General features: G+C 44.9%; 1 protein-coding gene across 1 annotated transcript in view; it reads right to left on the minus strand.

Annotated features, from left to right (window-relative positions):
- The window catches only part of KCNK10 (potassium two pore domain channel subfamily K member 10), a 140,925-nt gene that overhangs the window by 1,800 nt on the left and 115,846 nt on the right, over positions 1 to 23,279 (minus strand). The window contains exons 5-6 of the mRNA XM_007462728.1: positions 6,143 to 6,329; positions 1,330 to 1,472 (exon numbers count right to left, since the gene is read on the minus strand). Of these exons, the coding sequence (XP_007462790.1) occupies positions 1,330 to 1,472; positions 6,143 to 6,329 (330 nt within the window). The remainder of the gene's footprint in view (positions 1 to 1,329; positions 1,473 to 6,142; positions 6,330 to 23,279) is intronic.

Raw genomic sequence — 23,279 nt, forward strand, 5'->3', positions numbered from 1 at the left:
AAGATCAATCTCTATCTGGGAAAGGTGACCCACCTGTCCCAGTTAGCCTGGGAATGTCGCGCTTTTAAAAGGGAAAGTCCTCAGTCCTGGGCACACTGGTCAAGGTGATCACCCTATATCTGGGCCGTGCTATGGCCTTGTGCTAACCCTGGTTTAAGAAGACCCTCCAGGGCACATGGTAACCAAACTTCCAGGGTCAAGGTGCAGGAAGGGGGCGTGTTCTGCCAAAGCCCACAGAACACACTTCCTTAGAGTGAAGTTTTGCATGAGGATCAATCCCAAATCTCTGGGCTCTTTTTCAGCAGGGCTATTAGTTAAAGTCTCATGCTTTCCTGTACAGATGAGTAACTTGGACTTTTGCATTGAGGAACGTCAGTATTTATGTTGTGGCTTTCTCTTTTGTTATAGCTGATTTTCAGCAGGTCAGTTAGCTATCTGGGGAATCGGACTAGAGAGTGCATTGACGTGGCTTATGCAAGCCAGGAAAATTAAAGCATTGCCCCCAGGAGTGATCTGGGAGACGTCTCCATTCAACAACGCTCTCCTGGGGCCTTCCACATCAAATGACCGCGTTATGGGAAGGGGACAGTCACCCTTAAAGAGGCTGCCCCTCTTTGTGTTTCTTTGTGTTTTATCTCCTTTCCTTTCTTTAGCACTTTCCTTCTCTTTACTTTGCCCTCCCTCTTTCTTATTTCTTTTCCTCTCTTTCCAGATGAACTATGTGGACATTTTTTTAAAAAAACAAAATCTACCTTTCCTCCTTATGCCTTCCTTTTCTTGCCTCTGTGTAGGTTTCCATGCACATTTATTGGAGGAAGGAAAGGCTGTGTGCCCCTGGCCACAGAGATATACTTGTTTCTACAGATCTGACAACCAAGAGGGGGCATAAGTGAAAGGGACCCCTTGAGTTCACTTCCCCATGGCCAGCCACAGTTCAATAACTTAAGTCTCATAAGGAATTGAGAAAAATTCACATATTTGCTGATTGGGGACAACTGCACACCTCCCTCAACTGTAATCTACCTCTGCTATGTTTGTTTGTTTTTCTTTTCATTTCTTTTTTTAAAAATAAGTTGTTGTTTACTAGTCTTTCCAGGAGCTGTGGGCTGGTGGGTCATCAGATTTTCGCACCTGCCAAAAAAGGATCCAGAAATAACTGCTATTCCATTTAGCCTGGCATTTGAAACAATTCAAGGATTCAAAACGAGGAAACCTAGAAGCCCTCCATTTAGTAGGACACAGTCTAGCCCACAGAATAGAGATAGGTAATTCTTAACACGAGCCTATCTGATCTCAGGAACATTCATAGAATCTGGAAAGGGGTCCTACCTCTTCTTTTGTCTTTTTGGACAGAACCCGTAGCCAATCTCCGATCATACTGAGGACAGCTGCAAAGTAGGCAAGGCCAACAAGGATCCAAAACCACACTAGGGGCTTATACCACTCCCGGTAATTGATGCCAGCGTTTCCCCCTGAAAACAACCAAATGTTACTTTAACCAGGATCTAGCATATAGTCTTCGCAGAGCAAACATAGCCCAGTCTGTGTAGCAGAAATGTTGTCTATCACCATCTAACAGCTACTAGGCTTGCTGTAATACACAATGTGACATCGGTGGGATGGCAAGGAAAAGACGTGTCTCTTCCCTAAAGTAGCCTGACCTGTGGCTTAACTTCCTCTGAATCTTGACTAACCATAATACCCGTAACAAAAAATATTCAGTGGCCAACTTGATCCACCTAGTCTAAACCTGAGCTTGACAATGAATGACTTGAATTAGAGGACAACAGAGTAGGCCCAGTTGTCAAGTTTTTCTTAAACTGCCTTAAATTTAATAAAAATAAAATATCATTAAATAATCCCGAATGGTTGGGAACTCTTGGAACCATGTCCTTCTTAAGCACACATGTATTAACCAAGAGATGAGTAGATGTATGGAAGTAATATTAGACTTAATGGTATTCCTGAGACTCGGACCCAAGCAATAGTGCTAACCAAGAGATGGTGTTCACATGATGCTAATCCATAGGGTCAGTTAGACTGAGCAATTAGAATCACCGTGCTAGAACGAAAAGGGACCTTCAAAGCCCAGCTAGTTCAATCCCTTTACAAATAGGGATTACAGTAAAAATCCATCAGACCAAATTGACTAGTTGCCTGACCGCATTGACTGGCTGTCCCATTGAAAGGAGCAGTCATTATTCCAAGTAATTAGCCTATTTATTCTAGGCCTCCTACAGGCACTGCCTAAGGTAGCCATGCAAAAGAGATTCCAAGCCCAGCGCCCTCTCCTAAAGAAGTAAGGAAGCTCCATGAAATAACTAACAGCCTTGCTCTCACTCTGTGAGATGTCGTTGCCCACTGAAGCAGGCAGGTGGCCATTTCTAAGACAACCAACTTGAGCCACGGATTGGTAATTATGGTACCACATGGTGAGTGATCACTGGACTTTCCCACTGGGGCATGTTTGTAACCTCATCTAGCATCCTTGAATCCATACTGAGCTCTTATGGAATCAAGAATACCTCCTAAAGGCAGCTGGGCAGGCACTGTGGCTTGTGGCTCTTTTCGGGGTGACCAAACCCACTTTGCAACGCCGCCCGCGAGGTTTCCATAGCTACAGCCACTTCTTAAAATTAGAATTCCAAATTTTGCTAAAGGGCTCTGTGGCTAAACCCCCCTCGGTTTGGTGTAACTGCCTTGTTTTGCCCTTTCAGGCAACTCTCCCCGCTCAGCTTTCTCTAGGATACAGTTGGAGTTTCTGCAACATTAAGTGGGTTTCGAGGTTCATTTCATCTCTGTGCTAGGCTAGAGAACTCTGCAGCTTTCTCCTTGGAGCTATCTAAAAATAAATATTTACCTTCACAAGTCACCATCACCCAAAAAAGACTGTCACTAGGGCGCGCTAGCGAACAAGGCTGCCTGTTCCTTTATCAGCTGCTAGCCTGGAATGCAGAACTCAGTATGTGCTCCCAGTTCAGGGTCCAAAATGCTTGTAATGTTGTTAGACTGTCCTAAAGTGAGTCAGCTACAAAATAAACCAGCACTTGATCCTGCATGGTGATTGATGTTCTGACCGCTATTTCTGAACTGATGCCCTGTCAAATCACAGCCACCATCAACTCTTGTTAATGTATCTTTTAAAATGACGGGCATCCTTCCCTTTTGCTCTTAAAAGTATTGCCAAAAGGTTGTGACATACTTCCAGTGTTCTAAGGCATGCATTCTTCAGATTGGTCTATGTTAGCCCTGGACACTGCAGTTTAGAAGGGCCTGGTCCAATTGCAGTCAGCACCGTGAATTATAGAAGACCCGAGTCTGCGGAGACTTCAGGACGAAGGAAATATGGCTCTGTAATCTGCGGTGAGTAAGGGAGTTAAAAGAGTGCTATGCAGGGAACCCTGCTCAATGTTCTGTAATAACCTAAGTGGGGAAAGAATTTGAAAAAGAATAGATACATGTATACGTATAACTGAATCACTTTGCTGTACACCTGAAACTAACACAACATTGTTAATCAACTCTGCTCCAATATAAAATAAAAAGTAAAAGAAAATATGTGTCTGTGGGACACATATTTACATGTACAACCACCGTTATCAAAAACCCATGGGGAAAACATGTCCACTTTCTCTCACTCAGTTACAACAAAAACAGACTTTAAAACATTCTAACAACTCTACGTGTTTTTCTGTAGATTTGCCCATTTGCTCCATTAAAATCTTCCATTATTAAAGATCATTAAAAAAAAAAAAACAGTGCTAGTGGCAGTCACACCCTTACCAGGTAAGTAAACATCAGCTCAAGTGCTGGTGTGTGCTACTGTACTCACAGCCCACAGCGGCTCATAAGGATAAATAATAAATTTAAATCACAAGTAATTTTTTAAATCTCATATTCCCAAGGCTGTGCTATTTGTGTCCCAGATTAACAGGTTGACAGATGGAACTGAGTGCTTGGTTAGAAAGCAGGGTTTACCATAAGTGCCCTCCAGAAGACAGTCCTCCAGACAGGCCAGTGTTAGCACAGGGGGCTCTGCAGCACAACAGAGTGCAAATGATGCTCTGGGGAGCTTAAAGATGCTGGTGAAGGGCTTCCCTGGTGGCGCAGTGGTTGAGAGTCCGCCTGCCGATGCAGGGGACACGGGTTCATGCCCCAGTCCGGGAAGATCCCACATGCCGCGGAGCGGCTGGGCCCGTGAGCTATGGCCTCTGAGCCTGCGCGTCCAGAGCCTGTGCTCCACAACGGGAGAGGCCACAACAGTGAGGGGCCCGCGTTCCGCAAAAAAAAAAAAAAGAGATGCTTTGAGACTAGAGCTGTGGGGTAACCTCCCCACTCAAAAGCCAGACAGCAAGAGTGATGGCAGGGGAGGGCAGAAAAACAAAGGGATGCAGTACGGGGTGGGGAGGGTCTGAGTGACTTCTAGGATGGATAACGCAGCCCAACGGTTCTGAACTTGATCCCAGATTTATAAACTGTCCTCCTATTTTCTTTAGAAGTGATGGGCCCATCTTTTGACCTGACTTTTTTTTAAATTGAAGTATAGTTGATTTAAAATGTTGTGTTGGGCTTCCCTGGTGGCGCAGTGGTTGAGATTCCGCCTGCTGATGCAGGGGACACAGGTTTGTGCCCCGATCCAGGAAGATCCCACATGCCGCGGAGCGGCTGGGTCCGTAAGCCATGGCCGCTGAGCCTGCGCATCCGGAGCCTGTGCTCCGCAACAGGAGAGACCACGACACTGAGAGGCCCGCGTACCACAAAAAAAAAAAAAAAAAAAAAGATGCTGGTGAAATAGCTCTAAACTGCAGCTGCCGTTACATGTGTTTACCTGGGACTGGAACCTCAGCTGAGTTTTCCCACAGTGCAGCTATGGGTGATGCTAAGGAATTAACCAGACAGTTGTTCCTCTTACTTTCCTCATTTCTCTGTGTGGTGTCTTTCCAGAGCTTCAGGCCTCTCATCAAATGGCATCAAGTGACCTCTTGCCCAAGCTGAGGATCTGCACAATGGTTGAGCACTGTGCATAAGGAAAGATTGGTGGGGTCCCAGGCCTCGGGCTCTTTGTAAACAATTTTTAATCACTTTGACTTTGCAGCTCTTAGTTCTTATCCAATAAAAAGGAAGAAAAACTTAAAACTGCTATTTCTACAAAGTGGACTTCAGTCTTCCTCTTCCCAGTTGGAATAGCTACAAAATCACTCCAGAATTAACCTGGAGATACCCATGCACCTGCTGACCAGCCTTCACACCCTCTCCAGAATTTGCTGTTTTCCAGATTCTGGGAGAGGAGATCCCTGTCCTCTATAAATGTATAACTTATGATAGAGTTGCTTGGTCAGAGTGTTCACTTCTCGAAGTAGAAAATGATCGACTCTCTGAATACCCAGAACTGTTCCATTAGGAAAGAGAAGGATGGCCTCCTCCTTCTATCCCTGCCTTCCTACCACGCTCGGAAAGTGGTCCACGTAGATGTCAGATCTCATCTCAATTTTCAAGCTCCCAGTCCCTAGATGAATTTGATGGTGGTTTTCTTTTGATTGCTTAAGCACAGTTCATTGGCATTTATTTTTACAATGAAGGCTATTTCTCCTATATACATTCATGCAGAAGCCATTATAATATTATATTCCCTCGGGGCAGTTTCCAGCTCCTGGTTGGTCCCCTGAGTCTTAAGTCTTGCATCCGGACATGCCCAGGACAACTTCTGCAGGGACAGTGGCTCTCACCTCAGCATCAGGCAGCTTAATCTGCAGATCACTGCAGACTATACTCTGTGCTAATTTCCCCAGAGTTTCATATTTGCCACTTGCTAATATAGCCTTTATCAATTGATTCAAGCAGCCTTAATACAATTCAGAAGTCCAAAATCCAATGAGAAATTCATTTCACTCATAATTCATATGGTGATAAGGACACTCTGCAACCTGGGGAGGGAGAGGCTGGCTTCCTTTCAAGGCAGCAGCCTGCTGCCGTTTACATCGCATAGGACCACGGGCTTGAAACAAGCCTGTGCACAGCAGCAGTGATACTCAGCCTTTTTCATTTGCTTCTCCCACATCTTTTCTCGTGGTTTGGAAAAGCACTGCCAGCAGAATATTTTCCCCACCAGGGCCCTGGTAACTGGGATGCCCAGGGTGCTTACCTGCCACAAAATCACCAAAGCCAACTGTGGTGAGAGTGACCACCACAAAGTAAATGGACTCCAGGGCCGTCCACCCCTCAATGTATTTGAAAATGACAGCGGGGATTGTCACAAACACAACACAGCCGGCCAAGATGAACAGGATGGTCGAGATGACCCGGATCTTGGTCTGACTCACTTGCTTTTTCTAAAGAACAGCAAAAGAGAAAGAAGGATAGGCAAGTCAGCTCCATCACCCTGGATTCGGAAGACAGAGGTAGAGAAAAAAACATCAGTGGCTTTGAACCTCTCTTTGGTCATGGGCAGCTTTGTGAGAATCTGATGAAAGCTGTGGACCCTCTCCTAGAAAAATGCACATTCAGAAGTTTTCAGGGGGTCTAGGGGTCCTTGGGCAAGAAACCCCACTTAGCTTGGGGTTTAGCAAAAGAATCATGCCCATGGAGTCCAGAGATAGACTGGAGGCACACTGGTGTCCCATTGAATGGCACTCAAGACAACACGGGCATGGCAACTAAACTGAATAATCCCTTAAGGTCTTCTCAAAGCTCCCAATTTGCCATTAGAGACTGTCATCAGGGGACCCTAGCACCACTACTCAACCAAAGCCACATACTATCATAAATACGTATTTAACACCAGAGTGCCTGGACCTTTGTACATTGCTTAGATTGAGTTTCTGCAAAAGTACACATTTACGTCATGGAAATCCTCACCGTGTGATCTATTCTCTAGTTATTGCCTTCCGGTAACTTAGACAGCAGAGAACCTCCAGAGTACAGAGAGAACTTTGCATTCATCCACCTCATTTTACAGATGCAAAAAGAAGCCAACAAGGGTAAGGAACTTGCATAAAATGTTGCTAATTAGGGGCTGAGCCAAGATGCGGATTCTGGTGTGATCTCAGTCCGGTGCGCAGCGATGGAAACCGACTTTCAAGTTACTCAAGGATTCACCAGTTCAAAGTTGCCAGAGTGCTCCTCCAAGGACAGAAACCAGACTAACATCCGTGAAGAATAGGCCTTCCTGTTTCCCCTCTCGGAAGGAAGACTGAGAAGAAAAACTTGTCCCTGAGGGCTTCCCTGGTGGCGCAGTGGTTGAGAGTCCGCCTGCCGATGCAGGGGACACGGGTTCGTGCCCCGGTCCGGGAAGATCCTACACGCCGCGGAGCGGCTGGGCCCGTGAGCCGTGGCCGCTGAGCCTGCGCGTCCGGAGCCTGTGCTCCGCAACGGGAGAGGCCACAACAGTGAGAGGCCCGCGTACCGCAAAAAAAAAAAAAAAAAAGTCACTGAGCGATCTTGTCAGTGTCCAGGAATTCCTAAACTTTCATCACAGCAGGGTCACGTCAGCCAGGTTTCCCAGGACAGAAATGGTCAAGAGAGATTCTTCTACGATCAACCACTCGGCTTGACCAGGAAATGCTAGCCAAGGCAATGACTAGGTCTCCAAGATAGGAAGGTTGATGATGATTCTGTTTCCTTTCCTCTCATTCGCCTCTTCCTCCTTGACTTATGGAGACAAACATCAGTACCACTCTTCCCTGGAAAACGCCAAGGGACAAAAGAGCTGGAAAAGGAGTGGAGAGGCTGCTCTTCTCTGTAATCATGCCTCAAAACCATCCGTCCCACCTGCCTGGGGTCCTGAGTCCCAGGTATGTTCAATACGGCAGAATGGAATGGGCAGGTAAGGGACAGGAATAGTGGAGAATATTTATTTGCACAAATCTCAATCAGCACTATTTACACTCCAGTTCCTGGATCAGTATATTCCCCTAAATATTCGTAGGAAAAGCTAAAGACATACAATCCTTTATAAAAAGGAGTCAAGTTCTCTAACTCCTAAAAGAGTACTCAGCATATAAAGTGGGAACAGGAAAAAATAAATTGATCCAAGCTTTTATATGGTTCCCTCCCCATCTCCTCAGAAAAGCCATCAGAAAAAAAAAAAAAAGATAATTTATTGATATTTTTGAAACTGCATATGAAAATACCATTTTTCCACAAATGAAAGCACTGTGACAAGATAAATTACCTGAGAACCACAAGGAATGTTTTACCCATTTCATGAATTTCCAAATAGGATATTATAGAACTTTGAGGGGGCAGTTAAGGCCCCTCTGAGAATCCAGAAAATTAGTTATTATTAGCCTAGTTTTGTTTGTAAACATGTACAAAACTCCAAAGCCCAAAAAGAGATTTTTACCATAGATCATTCAGTTAATCTAATTGCCGGCAATGGGAACATCATTTTCCCCCTCGGTAAATCGTCTCCTCAAATGCATAATGAAATTAAAGTGAATTAAATGTTTGTGAGACACTAGTTAAGTCAGAAATTAGGATGCGAATGCAACTGCAATCCAAATGAGGTTGAGATTGGCAAAAGAGAGCAGCACGTACGGAGGAAGCTGGAGACATTCCCAGGCTCCAGGAGGTGGGCAGAAGGGAAGATGGCACCGGACAGCATTTGTCTTGTCCAGGAGAGGAAGGTGTGTAACAAAGGCTAGATGGTGGAGTCTTAATTGCATTATCTGTTGGAGAGTTTATCTGCAAGGTAAACATTTCACCACTGCTCACTGCGCAAGCCAACAAACATGTCCCTGGGCTGCTTCCTCCAGACATCCTAGGGTGATGCTCAGAGAATCCTTGGAGAATTTAGTCATCAGAGTATTTTAGGGACTTACGAAATCAAGTGTCTTGCATGCACGTGTGTGTGTAGGTGTATGAAATTGCATATACCCATACTTTACTATATAAGGAAGAGATATGGGTGTAAGATTTTGGCAATATCTGTTATTCTGGATACTCATGCTTTTGCTGCCCTCTAGACACTTAAAAAAAAAAAAGAACAGTTGCCTTAATTGAACATTTTAAACTGTAGCTTTCAAGCTGGAAACACAAACACGTCATCCAGTGATCTCTGGGCTTCTTATCCTCATTAGCTCTGCACCCATTCACTACTACGGTAAAATGGTGTTTAAGAACTTGGCGTCTAGGGGCAGCCTGCTTGAGACACATCCCATCCCCGCTGCTAAATGACTGAGTGACCTTGGGCAAGTTTCTCAATTTTTCTGGCATCAGTTTCTTCCTCTAAAAATGGAGGTAAGAAAATCCACCTCATAGGATTGTCTGGAAGATTAAATAAGTGTGTAAAAGCTCAGCACAGTTTCTGCTAAATGCTTGATGATTGTTAGCAATCATTTTTGATGTAAAAGTTCAAGGCTTTCCTTAAATGTGGACATTCCCGGATTTAATGTTGCCCTTTGCTATTGAGGAAATGTTCCCTCACATCTGGCTTAAGATAATCTTTGTTTAACTTCAGGTGGTCACTGCTGGTTTTCCCTTCCTGGATACATTATCTCCTATAATTACCTCCTTTGCAATAAGAAAAAAGTCCTCATTCTCCCTTGGTTCTTTTGTGCTGACTCTGGACTGAGCTCTCAGACAGTCTCAGCTCACAATCTTGGAAGCTTTTTTATTTGCCTTTTAATTAATTTCCCCCAAGTTTTTCATCATCCTTCTGAAACTGACAAGAATTGCCGTTAATGGTTGCAGTGTCAGGAACCAGCTGCAGAGGGTCCCTGAAAGGCACAGCCCTTGGGTTCCTTGAACTGCCCCCCTAACTCCCCCACCACTTAGGGAGTCAAGCTGTGTTTCCATCGTGGGGTTGCTAGGCAAAATCCCATTGCTTATTTACCAGTAGGCAGAGCAGCTAGCAAAAAGCTTTGTGAGAGCCCAGATCTGACTGAGCTAATGTGTTTTTAGGCTAACAAAATTGTTATCTGGGAAGAGACGGCTTGATACAATATTTGGGCAGAAGTGATAGAATAGTTGTATATATCTGCCCAAATCTTGTTTTCACACTTTTTTGGATTAGAAGAGATGATGTGGTTTTTCCTTCTCCTTATGCAGATGGTATCATGCAATTACTATTTCCCACGTCCGACTGGCACTAACTGTAGGAATTTTTGAGGCACTCAAACCACACTTCCTGTACAGTTCTTTTAGTTGTCAAAATTATGTGCAATTGTTCCAAAGAGCAAAATACATTTCATAAATAGGAGGCAGGGGAGCCAGCTCTAAGAGCTCTCCTTTGAGAGAGAATGCATGTGCTGACAATTCGGGTAGTGTTTACTTGTTTCAGACCTCAGAGGGCTAAGCCACACATCCAGTTCTCATCAAGCATAGTGGTCTTCCCCTGTTTGTTTACTTCCACAATCTTATTTTAGAGAACAAGTATATTTCTATTCATTTGTGGGCTATTTCTTTTTTGATTTTTTTACCCCTCTCTAATATCTATTCTCCTTTTCACTTTTATGAGATTTCTTAGAATTCTGAGGTTAGCAATCCAGATTGTTGTGTATGGCTGAGAAACTGTTTATTTGCTGTGATTTTTACCCAGGACATTGGGGATTTTATTCAATAATAAAGACACCGTCATAAAAACCCTAGGACAGGGCTTCCCTGGTGGCGCAGTGGTTGAGAGTCCGCCTGCTGATGCAGGGGACACGGGTTCGTGCCCCGCTCTGGGAAGATCCCACATGCCGCGGAGCGGCTGGGCCCGTGAGCCACGGCCGCTGAGCCTGCGCGTCCGGAGCCTGTGCTCCGCAATGGGGGAGGCCACAACAGTGAGAGGCCCGCGTACCACACACAAAAAAAAAAAAACCCTAGGACAGGAGCTAGACATGCAGAGCTCTAGTTTATGGTTCAGTTTTGTTTTGTTGAAATGCAAACACATCACCATGGTAATACAATTGAACTGAGAATGATTTCTCAAAATGGAAAGATAATAGGAGCTGCCTCACAAAAGAGTTGACTTTATTTTCTGATACTATTATGTTTTTCACAAAGATTTCTTTTTTAAAAGCCCAATTCTAACGAGTGGTTTCAACATCACAACGAATAGCCATGCAGTACCAGCAATTCTATGAACTGTGAGGAGAGCTGTTAAACACCATTTGCCTATAATCTCCACGGCAGAGAAACTATAAACACACATTAGTAAGAATCGTGCAGTAAAATCTCCGTGGAGCCTACTGAAAATGTCCTACTCAAAAGCAGGATAGTATCTATACCAAAAAAAAAAAAAAAAAGTTATATCTAACATCTCTGAGCCACGTTGCAGCATCCAACAGATTTTTGGCCAGTTCAGTGCTTTGCTGGTATGGCCATGCAAAGCTTTTGAAAAAGCTTTTGGTGTATACAATTAAATTGTTTTTATCACTGAAACGCCAACATAGGTGCACCTGGGATGAAGAAAAATTAAAATCCAGAAATAATCATAATTCTCAGCTGTTCCACTCCGGAAACAGTTTAATTAAAATCTTTGAAAGTTTTCTGTTCAAAAATTCCGTGGCTTTTAACATTTGAAGATAATTCTCTATTGGAACACAAGATTTTTTTGCACTTAAAATTCAACCAGGTAATTCGTTCAACACATAATTATTAAGGACCTTTTACATGTCAGGGGTTGTTCTAGTTGCAAGGGACACAGGAGTTAAAAAGAGAGAGAGAAAGTTCCTTCCTCATGCACACAAAGTCTAGTTGGCTGGGGCGGGGTGGGAACACCTGAGTCTTTGGCCATAAAACAGTCTTTGTGGCGCTGTCCATGGTGCCCAGCCCTGGTCTGACCATTGAAGGCAAAGTTATTACCTAATGACATCCCAGTGATTAAAAATATCACCTGGTAGAGAAGAAAGGAATATTCTTGTAGCTATTGTAAGTGGAATACAAAAGTGTGCCACCTGTAACAGAAGATGTTTGGATCTTTCTTAGCTAAGCACTCAGAAACTATGTCCCAGAAATCAGAACAACACATAAGCGATCACACCAATGGAGGAAACACCCAGCTGTAACCGTGGCTGAAGAATGATCCTTCTCTTTAATTGAGGTATGAAAGGCAGGCCCATGGTAAGGAGAGGAGGCTGGGGACACCTCCTGATGAGCCACATCAACAGAATAACTCCTGGCAATCCTGATAGATGCCACACCCAGCTGCTCACCTATCCAAATTGTAAATGTATTTTACCCAGATTTCAGCAGCAACACGAACAATGCTCCCACCAAAAAATGCCCTCTCCACCACCGTACACACAAGCATATAATGACAATACTACAGTAACGAGGCTACACACAGCTGAAAGGTAGACACACTCTTCTCTCTCCCTTTGCTAACGAGGGTTCAAGGTCATAGCTCATTGGCCAAACAGTCCACGGTAGTCAAGACACAAGAACCCCCGAACAGAAAAAGTGTTCCTTCCCATCCCTGTTGCTTTTTCCCTCGTTCATGGGGCTCCACATGCTGTAACACACAGGCCTCTCTCCAGCCTCTGATTCTGATGCAAGAACTGAGAACTCAGCCTCTTCCTCTCCTCTCTTCTTCCTTTTGGGAACAAGCTGCCCCCAAGAAGTACCCCCTTGTGGGGCTTCCCCGGTGGCGCAGGGGACGCGGGTTCGTGCCCCGGTCCAGGAGGATCCCACATGCCGCGGAGCGGCTGGGCCCGTGAGCCGTGGCCGCTGAGCCTGCGCGTCCGGAGCCTGTGCTCTGCAACCGGAGAGGCCACAACACTGAGAGGCCCGCGTACGCAAGAAAAAAAAAAAAGTACCCCCTTGTGATTTCCTGTCTAATTCTCAGGTTGTACTAGGAAACCCATTTTTCCACAAATATAAGCCAAATTCTCCAGTGTTGAGGGGACATAGTAACATTAGGTTGGAATCTGTCATCTCCTTTGTCTTATTTCTCAATTGGTACATACCTTGGGTGGGAAAGAGGGGATGCTGTTTATTTGGTTCTTTCAAAGACCCCAATCATCTCAACTCTGTTACCATGTTTGTTTTAAAAATTTTGGCGATAGCTCAGTAATTACTCCACTACGAAGGGGGGAAGGAAGTCAGACCACGTACTGTGGTGCAAGTTCTTTTCAAAGGAAGGTGAATTCTCTTCTATAAATTGTGGCCCCTCACCAGGAAGGAACACATGTAACAAAAGGGGAAAAGAAAGAGTGAGATTACAGTGGGCCTCCTGCTAAGAATGCTCTCCTAAAAGAAGATAAGGAATTGGGAAAGACAAGTCCTGGCTGGAGCTGTCTAGGAGAGACAAGAACCTTGCCCAGGGTCTGGCGGTGGGGGGGGGGGGGTGGGGCTTTGGTTGGGGTGGAGTTGGAGAGCAATGATCATAATGCAGCCGCCTAACACACAAGCTAAGAAAAATGCTCACTTGCCCCACTGTGGCTTATCAAGGAGCTCTTTACTCTTTCTCGTCCTTCCTGGCATTGACTGGAACCAGCATCTAAGAGCACACAGGAAGTATGAGAGAGAAGAAAGCCTTCAAATGCCCTCACCGTGGGTATGAGTAGCCCAGAGAGAAGGCACCTGTGAGCTTCTGGTGGGCTTCCCGGAATGATTGTCTATATGTCCAAGAATCAAGATAAGTGACAAGCAAGCATGCATTTTCTGTGGTCTTATTTATCTTGCCTGTTGGAAGATATGAAGAAAGCCCCCAAGATCAGCCAGATTTAGGTCAGCAGCTAAAAAAGCACCTGGACATTATTGAGTCAATCTCTGTAAAAATTCCTGAGTTTTATTGGGGAAGTGGAGAGCAAACCCTTTCCCAATGGTTACACCCTTTCTTTCCTTCTTTCTTTCTTTTCAGACAGATATTTTTAATGAAAGCCCATAGGGATGCTCATCCACATAAAACTATAAAGAATAATTAAATAAGCATTAAGAACTCATATAGGGAAAAGATGTGTGAACTACCAGAGAAAAAAAGGCAATGAGAAGCAAGAAAAATTAAGAAAGCCTTTGAGGGGCTTCCCTTCCCTGGTGGCGCAGTGGTTAAGACTCCGCCTGCCAATTCAGGGGACACGGGTTCAAGCCCTGGTCCGGGAAGATCCCACATGCCGCAGAGCAACTTAGCCCATGCACCATAACTACTGAGCCTGTGCTCTAGAGCCGCGTGCCGAAACTACTGAAGCCCGCGCGCCTAGAGCCCATGCCCCGCAGCAAGAGTAGCCACCGCAATGAGACGCCCGCGCACCACAACGAAGAGTAGTTCCCCCCGCCCCCCCACCCCCCGCTCACTGCAACTAGGGAAAGCCCGCGCACCGCAATGAAGACCCAACACAGCCAAAAATAAATAAATTTATTTTTTTAAAAAAAATTTTTTTGAGGTATTAGAAGGCTTTCAGCTGCGCTTGTACCTCTCTGTTTGAGAAACAAAGAAAACAGAAGAGAAAGAGATATGCTTGAACTTTTGAGTTAGACTGGAAACAGAGAAGTTTAAATAAGAATGGAACACAGCTTCAGAGAAAGTCACCCAGAAATAAATCTTATACTGGGAAGCCCTGCACTGAGGGAACTTGACAGAAGCATCCAGAACAGAGAAATTTTCTTGAGCAGAGTATTTCCCAAGCTGTGAGTGAAGTTGAATCCTATAACTTTTCTATTCTTTCATTCAATAAATATTTATCAGGCACTACTCTCCATCAGTTACAGGGCTAAATCCACGGGTGAGAAGAAACAGAATGGCCCCCAGCCACACAGAGCTAGTCGGAGCAAGACAAACATTAAATAATCACACAAGCAAGTATATCATCACAGCTTGAGAGAAGTGCTATGAAGGGGAAAGAATTCACTGAATGAGAGAGTAAGAAATGATGACACTGTTTGCCTGTCCTGTTCCCCCATATATATTGCCCATATATATGTAATACCTCAAGATTCACCCATGGTAGTAAAGGGGGTTACTGCAAATGATTCAAGGCAGGAGACTGGTGCTGGAGAGAAACAACCCTGCAAGGAGGCAAGGAGGTGAAGGAACTCAGACTTAATGTACTTTTTTGGTTGGTTCCTGCTCCTGGCAGAATTTTCATTGATAGCCTCATGGCAGAGTCATCCAAAGTGGGTATCTCAACATCCTGATAGACTTGTCCTCCTTGTATCTTACTCAAATTTTATACAAATCCCTCAAGGACATTCCAAGTTCCAAGTGTGTATGCATTGTGAGCAAATAAATCCATAATTCATCTATGTTTATTCAACTATCATTCTTCCACGATTATTAAAGAGTAGCATTGTTTTTTAATCTGATTAGAATGGAGTTCATTAGAATGTGGATTTGATTAGACATGACCAGACAGAAGCCTATTGGTATTACTAAGTGAACACACACAATAAACGTCCCGGTTGTTAGTTAATTGGCAAATTTTTTTTTCTTTTAAGACAATTAAGTTATATCCAAACCCTTTAATGTAGTTTAATGTAATGACTAAAGTATACCTTCATCTTTCATGAAATGACTGGGCTGTTTAGTTATGCAAATGATAGCAGGCGTGGACATCACATGCTCTATAAGATAAAATAGTAAACAGTGGTCCACTCTTAGGTAGGAGTTGAGTCTCTGCAGGTAATAATTTCTTTAGAAAAGTATTCTCTTTAAACTAGAAGTATTCTCATCTTGTTTTAGATGACTTCAATCCTGCAAAGTGTTTAGCAGAGACGCATGCTTTATTTGAACAGTTCTCCACAGAAGACCAAAAGTGGAGACCCCAAAGGCAATTTTGTAATAAGACATCCAGGCTTCCTGATGTTCTCCTCATGTTGAAAAAAGACTAGAAAATGGACTTGGACCCACCCTGGTAACACACAGCCTGCAGTGTGCTGTTCACGACCATCGTGATGCTGTTGAAGGCCAACTAACCACCCTATTATCATGTTGTGATGGAATTAGTAGATCACAGCTCATGACCTCTTTAGAGGACATCAGTCATTCCTTTTTGTGCACCCATCATCTGAACCCCCTTCTTTTGTTTGGTGAAAGACAGAGACCTCCTCCCAGCACAGAAGCTGAAGAATGCCAGCTACTCACTTTCCCAGCCTCCCTACTACAAGGACACAAGCATGCAACCCAGGCTCCCCCAACCAGAGAGACGTAAGTCAGACTTTGAACCAGGCACTACTGAGCGGATGTGGCAGAGTGGATCATGAAGTGTTCATCTGAAGGTCTTCTGTGTTTTCCTCCCTCTCTTCTCTCTCTCTGGCATCCCAAAGGCCATTCCTAAATGAGGGGTGATGATTCTCAGAGGCATCTTACAAAATCACTTCTTCATCTCCCAGAGACTAGATAAGACTTGGCTAGGGATGGAGACAGAGAGGGGGCAGAATGGCCACTCAGCCTGGAAAGGGAGGAGGGAGGGAGGGACTGAGTCTTCCTAGGGTCTTCCAAGCACAACCCCCAGTGTGCAGGACCAGAGGCAGAGAGGAAGGGATTCGTTGTAGAGCTCTCTCCTAGGGTGGGCGCCCCCAGCTTCACCACCTGTGCACAGCCCACCTCTCATGAGTCCTGGATCCTCCTAAATCTCTTCAACAAAGACTGAGGGACTTGGACACTGAGTGGGGTAGAGATGCGGAGGGGAGAAACTTGCCCCTGATCAAGGTGGAATTGAGTAGGACCAGATGGGGGCTTCCATGGTGCTGGTGGAGGGAGTGGGAGGGGGCAGGCAGCAGTGAGCACACCAGTGGCATTGCAGAAAGAAGCATGGACCGTGTGGACTCTGTTCCGGGACTGGTAGCCCCAATGGCGGTCAGTAGCAGCATCCAGGGCCCAGAATCAGTGGGGTCAGCAGGGCTGGCTGCTGTCTGTGCCAGGCAGACATAGCAGTGACTTCTTTCAGGTCTAGTTCTGTGGGTCATTGTTCTTGGCTGGGTACCTTCCAAGTATAGGTCTCCGTCCACCTCAGGGATGTGATAGCTATACAACAGCATTTAAATTTTTTTTCTTTTTTGCTTAACTTAGCCAGAGTTGGTTTCTCTTGATTCAGCTAAACTGCCACTCCGGGAGGTGGGGGTAAACCTGTCTTCAGCCACTTGGAGGCTGGTCAGGGACATAGCCCCACAGAGTCCCCTGCCACCGCCAGAATTCTGGACTCCAAGATCAGCCAGAACTATAACCAGATGTGATTTAACTGCTTTGGGTAATATCTCTCTGACATTCCTAAATCTTCAGAAAAGTCTTCTTAAAAATTGCAGCTAGTTTCGGCTGTGGTATAGAAGAGGCTATATCCATCCCCGGGATGAAGGGTTATAGGGAGAGTGGTGCCAGCCTCCTTCCAGGCCAGCAGGGCAGGAGCAAGTACCAACCAAGGCAGAGGGGTCTGCCACCTGCAGGAGGGGGCCAGGAGCATTGCCAAGAGGGGTCTGTGGTTAGAGGCAATCTGGAGGATTGTAATCTGTAATTTGGTTCTGTAATCTGGAGGAGTTGATGGGGGAGGACACAGGCTGCGGTCAGGACAGATGTGGGCACACATGAGTGATACCCCCTGCAAGTACTAGAAGAAAAGACAGCCGGGAGGGGCCTGCTGGGGTGCCAGTGGAGCAACAGGCATTAAGGCTACATATAGATGCAAAGAGAAAAGACTCAGAAGTACAATTATCAGCGTCTTAACGGTGGATTACTTTGGGCAACGGATTTTCATGTGATTTTTTTTTCTCCTTTGTACCCTTCTGTGTTTCCAAAGTCTCTGTGACCATCTGTTCCTTTCGTAACCTTTACAATGAAAGAAAAGGAGGCGAGGTGGAGGGAACGAGAGGGAGAGCGAGACGAGGAGCAAAGGGAAAGACAGAGAGCGTCGACCGTGCTCACAAACACCGCAATCGTTCCCCAGAGAAACAACACGAAGCCCTGCAACACTGTGCAGTTTGTCTTTCTTTTGGGAAGGGGTTGACAACCATGCCTCTGAGGGAAAACTAGAGAGAGAAGGAAAAGTAGCTACTCCCTGTGGTAAAGTAAGAGAGATGGGCCTTGTCTGAGGCTTCAGAATCCCAGGGACGCTTGCCAGAGGTGGCAGTGGAAGCTGTGAGGACGTGGCCTTGTTCCAATTCAGTAATTGCATCCTGCCTGCTGCCCACGCCACCTCCCCTCCTTCCAGAATGCGGCAACCCCCTTCCTGAGCAAAGCTGTGCAGGAGTCCCACTGGTGGCAAGCGTGTGCCGTCCCACCTCATCTGTAACTCCAGTTATTTTTGCAGCTTACTCTCTAAAGGGACTGGATCCTTTACTGGTGCCCAAACACTGCACCAATCCATGCTTCTGTATCTTTTTCAAGGTGGTTCCATCTGCTAGGATGTTCTTCCCTTTTTTACGCTTGGAAAACTCCTGTTCATTCCTCAAAACACAATTCCGACATTACCTCCTGCAGGAAGCCTCTGCCTTATCAGTTACCGTGTCCTCTTCCCTGCCATCTTTATTCCTTCCAATTCACCCCGAACTGCCGTCTTCCTGCATGTGTGTCTCCCTACCTTTGCATCCCAGGTGCCCTGCACCATGTGTTTTTCTACACTTGCTCCCTCTTTCTTGGCACCTGGGGAAAGTATGAGAGCAACTGTTTAAGGTAAACTGTTCTATGAAGGAACTAAAACTATTCATCCAGCAAGAGATAGTGTCAGGAGTTCCTAATGTAAGTTGCTCATAAGAGTATATATGACAGGCACAGGCAATGGACATACACAGGCATGCACACAGGATGTTTCTGTTGAATTGAATTGAATATTGACAGCACAGGAACTGCCTCAAGGCGAGAGTCTTGACATTTGAACATGGCCATTTACACGAGAATAGAAATTATACACGTACAGTCCTGAAAGTTACACAGGAGCTTCCTGGAAGTTTTCTTTTATAACCCCGTTTGGTTTATAACACCTGAGGAGGTGACTGGTAAATCTGTGAGGGTGTTTGCGCTCTCCTGGCACATAGTAGGTGAGGACAAGAATGTTTAGACATCCTATAATACAAGAGTTAGTGTCACAAAACAGAGGGTTAGCCCAAATTTACTGTGAGCTTTGAACAACCCACTGAGAAAAATGTATGTGTACGTATAATTACCTGAGCTGAGAATGTAACTCCCTTTTAGGTATACACACACACACACACACACACAATTTTTTGCACAGTTTCAATATAGGCTGAATTTTATAAGACTGTGACTCCAACATAAATTGCAAGAAGGCTGAATTTTGACGAGTTGGAACCTTGCCAAGAGCTGTTCTCCATCTTGGAAAACCCCATCACTGGCAGGAAAGTCCCTTGTGGCAGCTTAGTCACTGACACAACATACCTGGACCAGCCTCTGCATCCTACACGTAGATGCGAGGGTCTCAGTACTCCTGGGGACTCATGACCAAGCACCTATTACAAAAACATGATTATTTTATTATAAATTACCTTCCTTTTATTCCTCCTTCATCTTGTAGCTAGAAAATGGTGTGTAGGTAAGTTGTACTACCTATGAAATTCGTTTCCATGTAGTAAAGGGGCAGTAATAGTTGCTCTAAAAGGGGTTGTTGGGTATTACAGGGATGAGAACCACTGAGGAAGTTAACTGTACATTGTATTTGAGGTTGACTTGAGAAGTCTGTAAGATCACACTTACAGGTGTCTCTCGATGAGATAAAAGTCCACATGCAAAAAGCATTATCAAGGGACAGCTCCCCTACTGGACTGCCCTTTCATCAAAATAACTGCATCTCAAAGGTTAAAGCCATTTGTTTTTTTTTCCATTGGCATTTATTTGCATGCGATACTACTTTTGATTTCAAGGGCATTCTCTATAGCAAAATGTATGATTGTAGTCACCCTCACTCACTCCTTCCCCAGGTGTGGGTGCTGGGCCCTGCGCTGGAAACTGTGCTGAATGGGCAGACAAACCTGTCCTCATAGGGCTGATGGGGGTGACAAGAATCAAACATGAAACTCAGATTCAAGGAGATGAACATTACCTAGGCATGTAAGGTGCTATGGGAGTGCAAGGTGCTGACCTTATTTAGGACTCAGAAAACCCTCCCTGAAGAGCTGACATTTATGCTGAGAGCAGTTGGGAGATGGGACAGTGTTTGAAGCACCATAAATATCACATGCGAAAATCTGGAGATGAAAGAGGGTGGCACTTCGGTGCAAACACACAGACCCTTGGAATTTCCCCTGTGAAAGCAGACATTTCTCCCCAAACACGATCATCAAGGATCTTCCTCTAAGAAAGAATGTTAACTGTGAAAAGCTTTAAAAAAATGTTTTAATAATTTTTTTGAAGCATAGTTGACCTACAACACTTATATCAGTTTCAGGTGCACAGCATAGTGATTCGACATTTCTATATGTTACGAAATGATCACCACAGTAAGTCTAGTTACCACCTGTCACTGTACAAAGTTATTCCAATATTACTGACTCTGTTCCCCATGCTGTACATTTCATCTCCATGACTCATTTATTTTGTAACCCAAATTTTGTACCTCTGAATCTCCCACACCTATTTCACTCATGTTTTAAAAATTCGACCAATATGAATTTTTCACAAAGTCTGGTTGGTGAATTCATTTTGTTGTTGTCGTTGTTTCCCTAATAATGGGAGAGAATCTGAATTCAAGACATTTCTAAAAATATTATTAAAACTAAAGGCATGTGATCATTTTTTTTAAAAAACTAGAAAAGAGACAGAAAGCAACATGCCCATTTTTCAGGCAGGAAGCAGTCTCATCCACCCTCCAACTACCCCTAGTAGCGGCTCCCCAAAGCAGATGTCACATGTTTATCCGGCCATCTGGACAGGTCTTCTTCCGCCTCTTCCCTGGAGAAAAGGTTGACAAGCCTCCAAAGGGGAGGTAGAAGAGAAAGACACCTACCAGAAATACAGCATCAAAGGGCTAAGGACAACTGAGACATTTTCAAGAGCAGCAGAGACAAGAAGGAAACAGCGATGTCAGGAAAAGGATGAAAGCCTAAGAGAAAGTGGTAATAACACTGCCAGAGCACCATATGGCACTTAGGTGGTATGCACTTCATTTGAAATGTTGGTATTTGCTTTTCTTGTTAGTTTTGGTGCCAACTCTGTTACCGTCCTTGATAAAATTCATTTTGAAAAAAATCACATGGAAGCTTCTGTGTCCTAACCTTAAAATCATACATAAATTCCTTTGCTTTTTTTTTTTTTTTTTTAACTGCATGCTCTAGAATCCTGTTTCTAATTGTTCAAACTAAAGTGCAAATCATTGATCAAATCAGAAGGGAATGTCCTGGTGACTGATGCGAGATGCCCAACACATTCATTTGTGCCTATTCAGCAGTGCAATGGAAGCTGGGGGAGGGGGGGAATGTGGATGGGGAGACAGCCAAATATTAATAATAATAATCTGACATGAGCCCTTCGACCATTCCCCAGGCTCAGGTAGAAATATTGTGGATGTTTTCTACAGTAAAATTCATTTCTGCCAAGGAATGGAAAAAAACTAACCCAAGGGACATTGTTCAGTCTAAGTGGAGCCATGGTGGCAAGAACACAGTATCTAAACACCAGCACAGCAAAACCCGTCTTCCAGGTGGGGGGTCCCTCATTGATATTTCAGGAGCCATTTATCTTTGGGGAGGAAAGCCTTGGAAGTCTTTGATGCTTTATGAAAAATATGTACAGGTCTGTGTGTTCAAGACCTAGCAAGAGCGCAGGCAAGCTGAGAGGCAAGCAGCATGTAGCTAAAATAAATTCTTTTTCATTCTTCGATTTTCCTTTCACCAGCATCTATCTATGTGGTGAAATATCATGGACATGTCTGCGTAAGCAGTTGCAGTCAGTGAAATGCAGTCAAGGATGAAATGTACAACCTCCCCGCTTGCTCAGATGGAACAGCAGACTTTCTGGATTCTTCCTTTGCTGAATCATGGCCAGTGCATCTTTTCCTCCCAAGGCAATGACTGACGATTGGAGCTCTATCCCAGGCCCACGCCCTCCTGCCCATTGGATTCCCTCTGTCTGTTACTGCCCTTTTGCCTCCATTTCTTCAGCCCCACCCACCTCCACATCCATTCCGGGAAGGGTAGCACTGAAACCTGCATCACTAAGCATCTCTTCTTCAGTCGGGTTTGTTGGAGGGGGATGCATAGCCTACACTCCCTGGGTGTGTGAAAAGGAATCTGGTTCATTTCTCTTTCCTCTCCAACAAAGTCACCATCAATACTTATTTACTGAATGCCTCTAAAGCACTTAGCACTGAGCAGGTACCAGAGGGGTACAGAAAAAGAAAGGCAGAGTATCCCTTAGCTTCAAAGCCCTTATGCTTTACTTAAAGAGAACAATCCATTAGCTACACAAAATAGGTCCATCATCGAAAAAGTGTGTGACGTCAAATACACAAGCTAGAATTCACAAGGCCCTCCCCTGGGCTCCCTAAGCTAACAATGTGCTTATCATAACAATGAATAACATTTATTGAGTGCTAACTGGATGCCAGGCATTTCTCTCATGCATCAACTAAGTGCCCAAAGAGGTAGCTACTATTTTTATCCCCATTTTTCTAGTAAGGAAACTGAGGCACAGCCCGGGGTCACGTGGCTGATGATCAGGGCTTACGCACTGAGGCCATGTGACTTCTGAGGCCGCCTGCCCCAGCCCTGGTCTCACTATGGACACTGGTCTTCATACATGTTTGTTTTCTCCTTGGAAGAAGGGACTGTCTTTGTTTATGGCCACGCCCCCACCCTGTTGAGAACACAAAAGGCGTTATTTGATAACTACTTATGAAGTCGACCTGGGGAGAGGTATAAAGGAGCAACCCGAATGGGGAGCTCAGGAGTGAATCATTATGAGGTGAAGAAAGGATTTCAAAGCAGCAGCAAGGCCAGGTGGAAACCAGGTATCAACGGCATGTGAGGCCCAGGTTGGCCTGGTGGTGAGCCAACCTCCCTCCTAGCAGCGCTGGTGCATGGCCAGAGCTGAGGAAGCAGAGTGGGAATAAGCACAGGGACACAGCTGGAGGTGAGAGCAGAGGAGGGGAGAGGGTTTAAGAGGGAGGCAGGGCCCAAAGCACAGCCTCTCCACTTTGCCCCCCATGGAACAGAATGACAGCCTTGGAGCAGCCCAGATTTCAGAGGACAATCAGGCAGCAGGTTGCCAATGTTGCCATTGTGGCCTATGAAAGTTGAAGAAAAAAAAAAAAAAGAAAAGAACAAGTGCCGGTAAAGATGTGGAGAAACTGGAACCCTTGGGCATTGCTGGTGGGAATGTAAAATAGTGCAGTTTCTCAAAAAATAAAACACAGAATTCCCATATGATCCAGCAATCCCATTTCTGGGTATATACCCAAAGGAATTAATACAGGGAC

Source organism: Lipotes vexillifer, unplaced genomic scaffold, assembly GCF_000442215.2.
Source record: "Lipotes vexillifer unplaced genomic scaffold, Lipotes_vexillifer_v1.1 scaffold883, whole genome shotgun sequence".
Taxonomy (NCBI): Eukaryota; Metazoa; Chordata; class Mammalia; order Artiodactyla; family Lipotidae; genus Lipotes; species Lipotes vexillifer.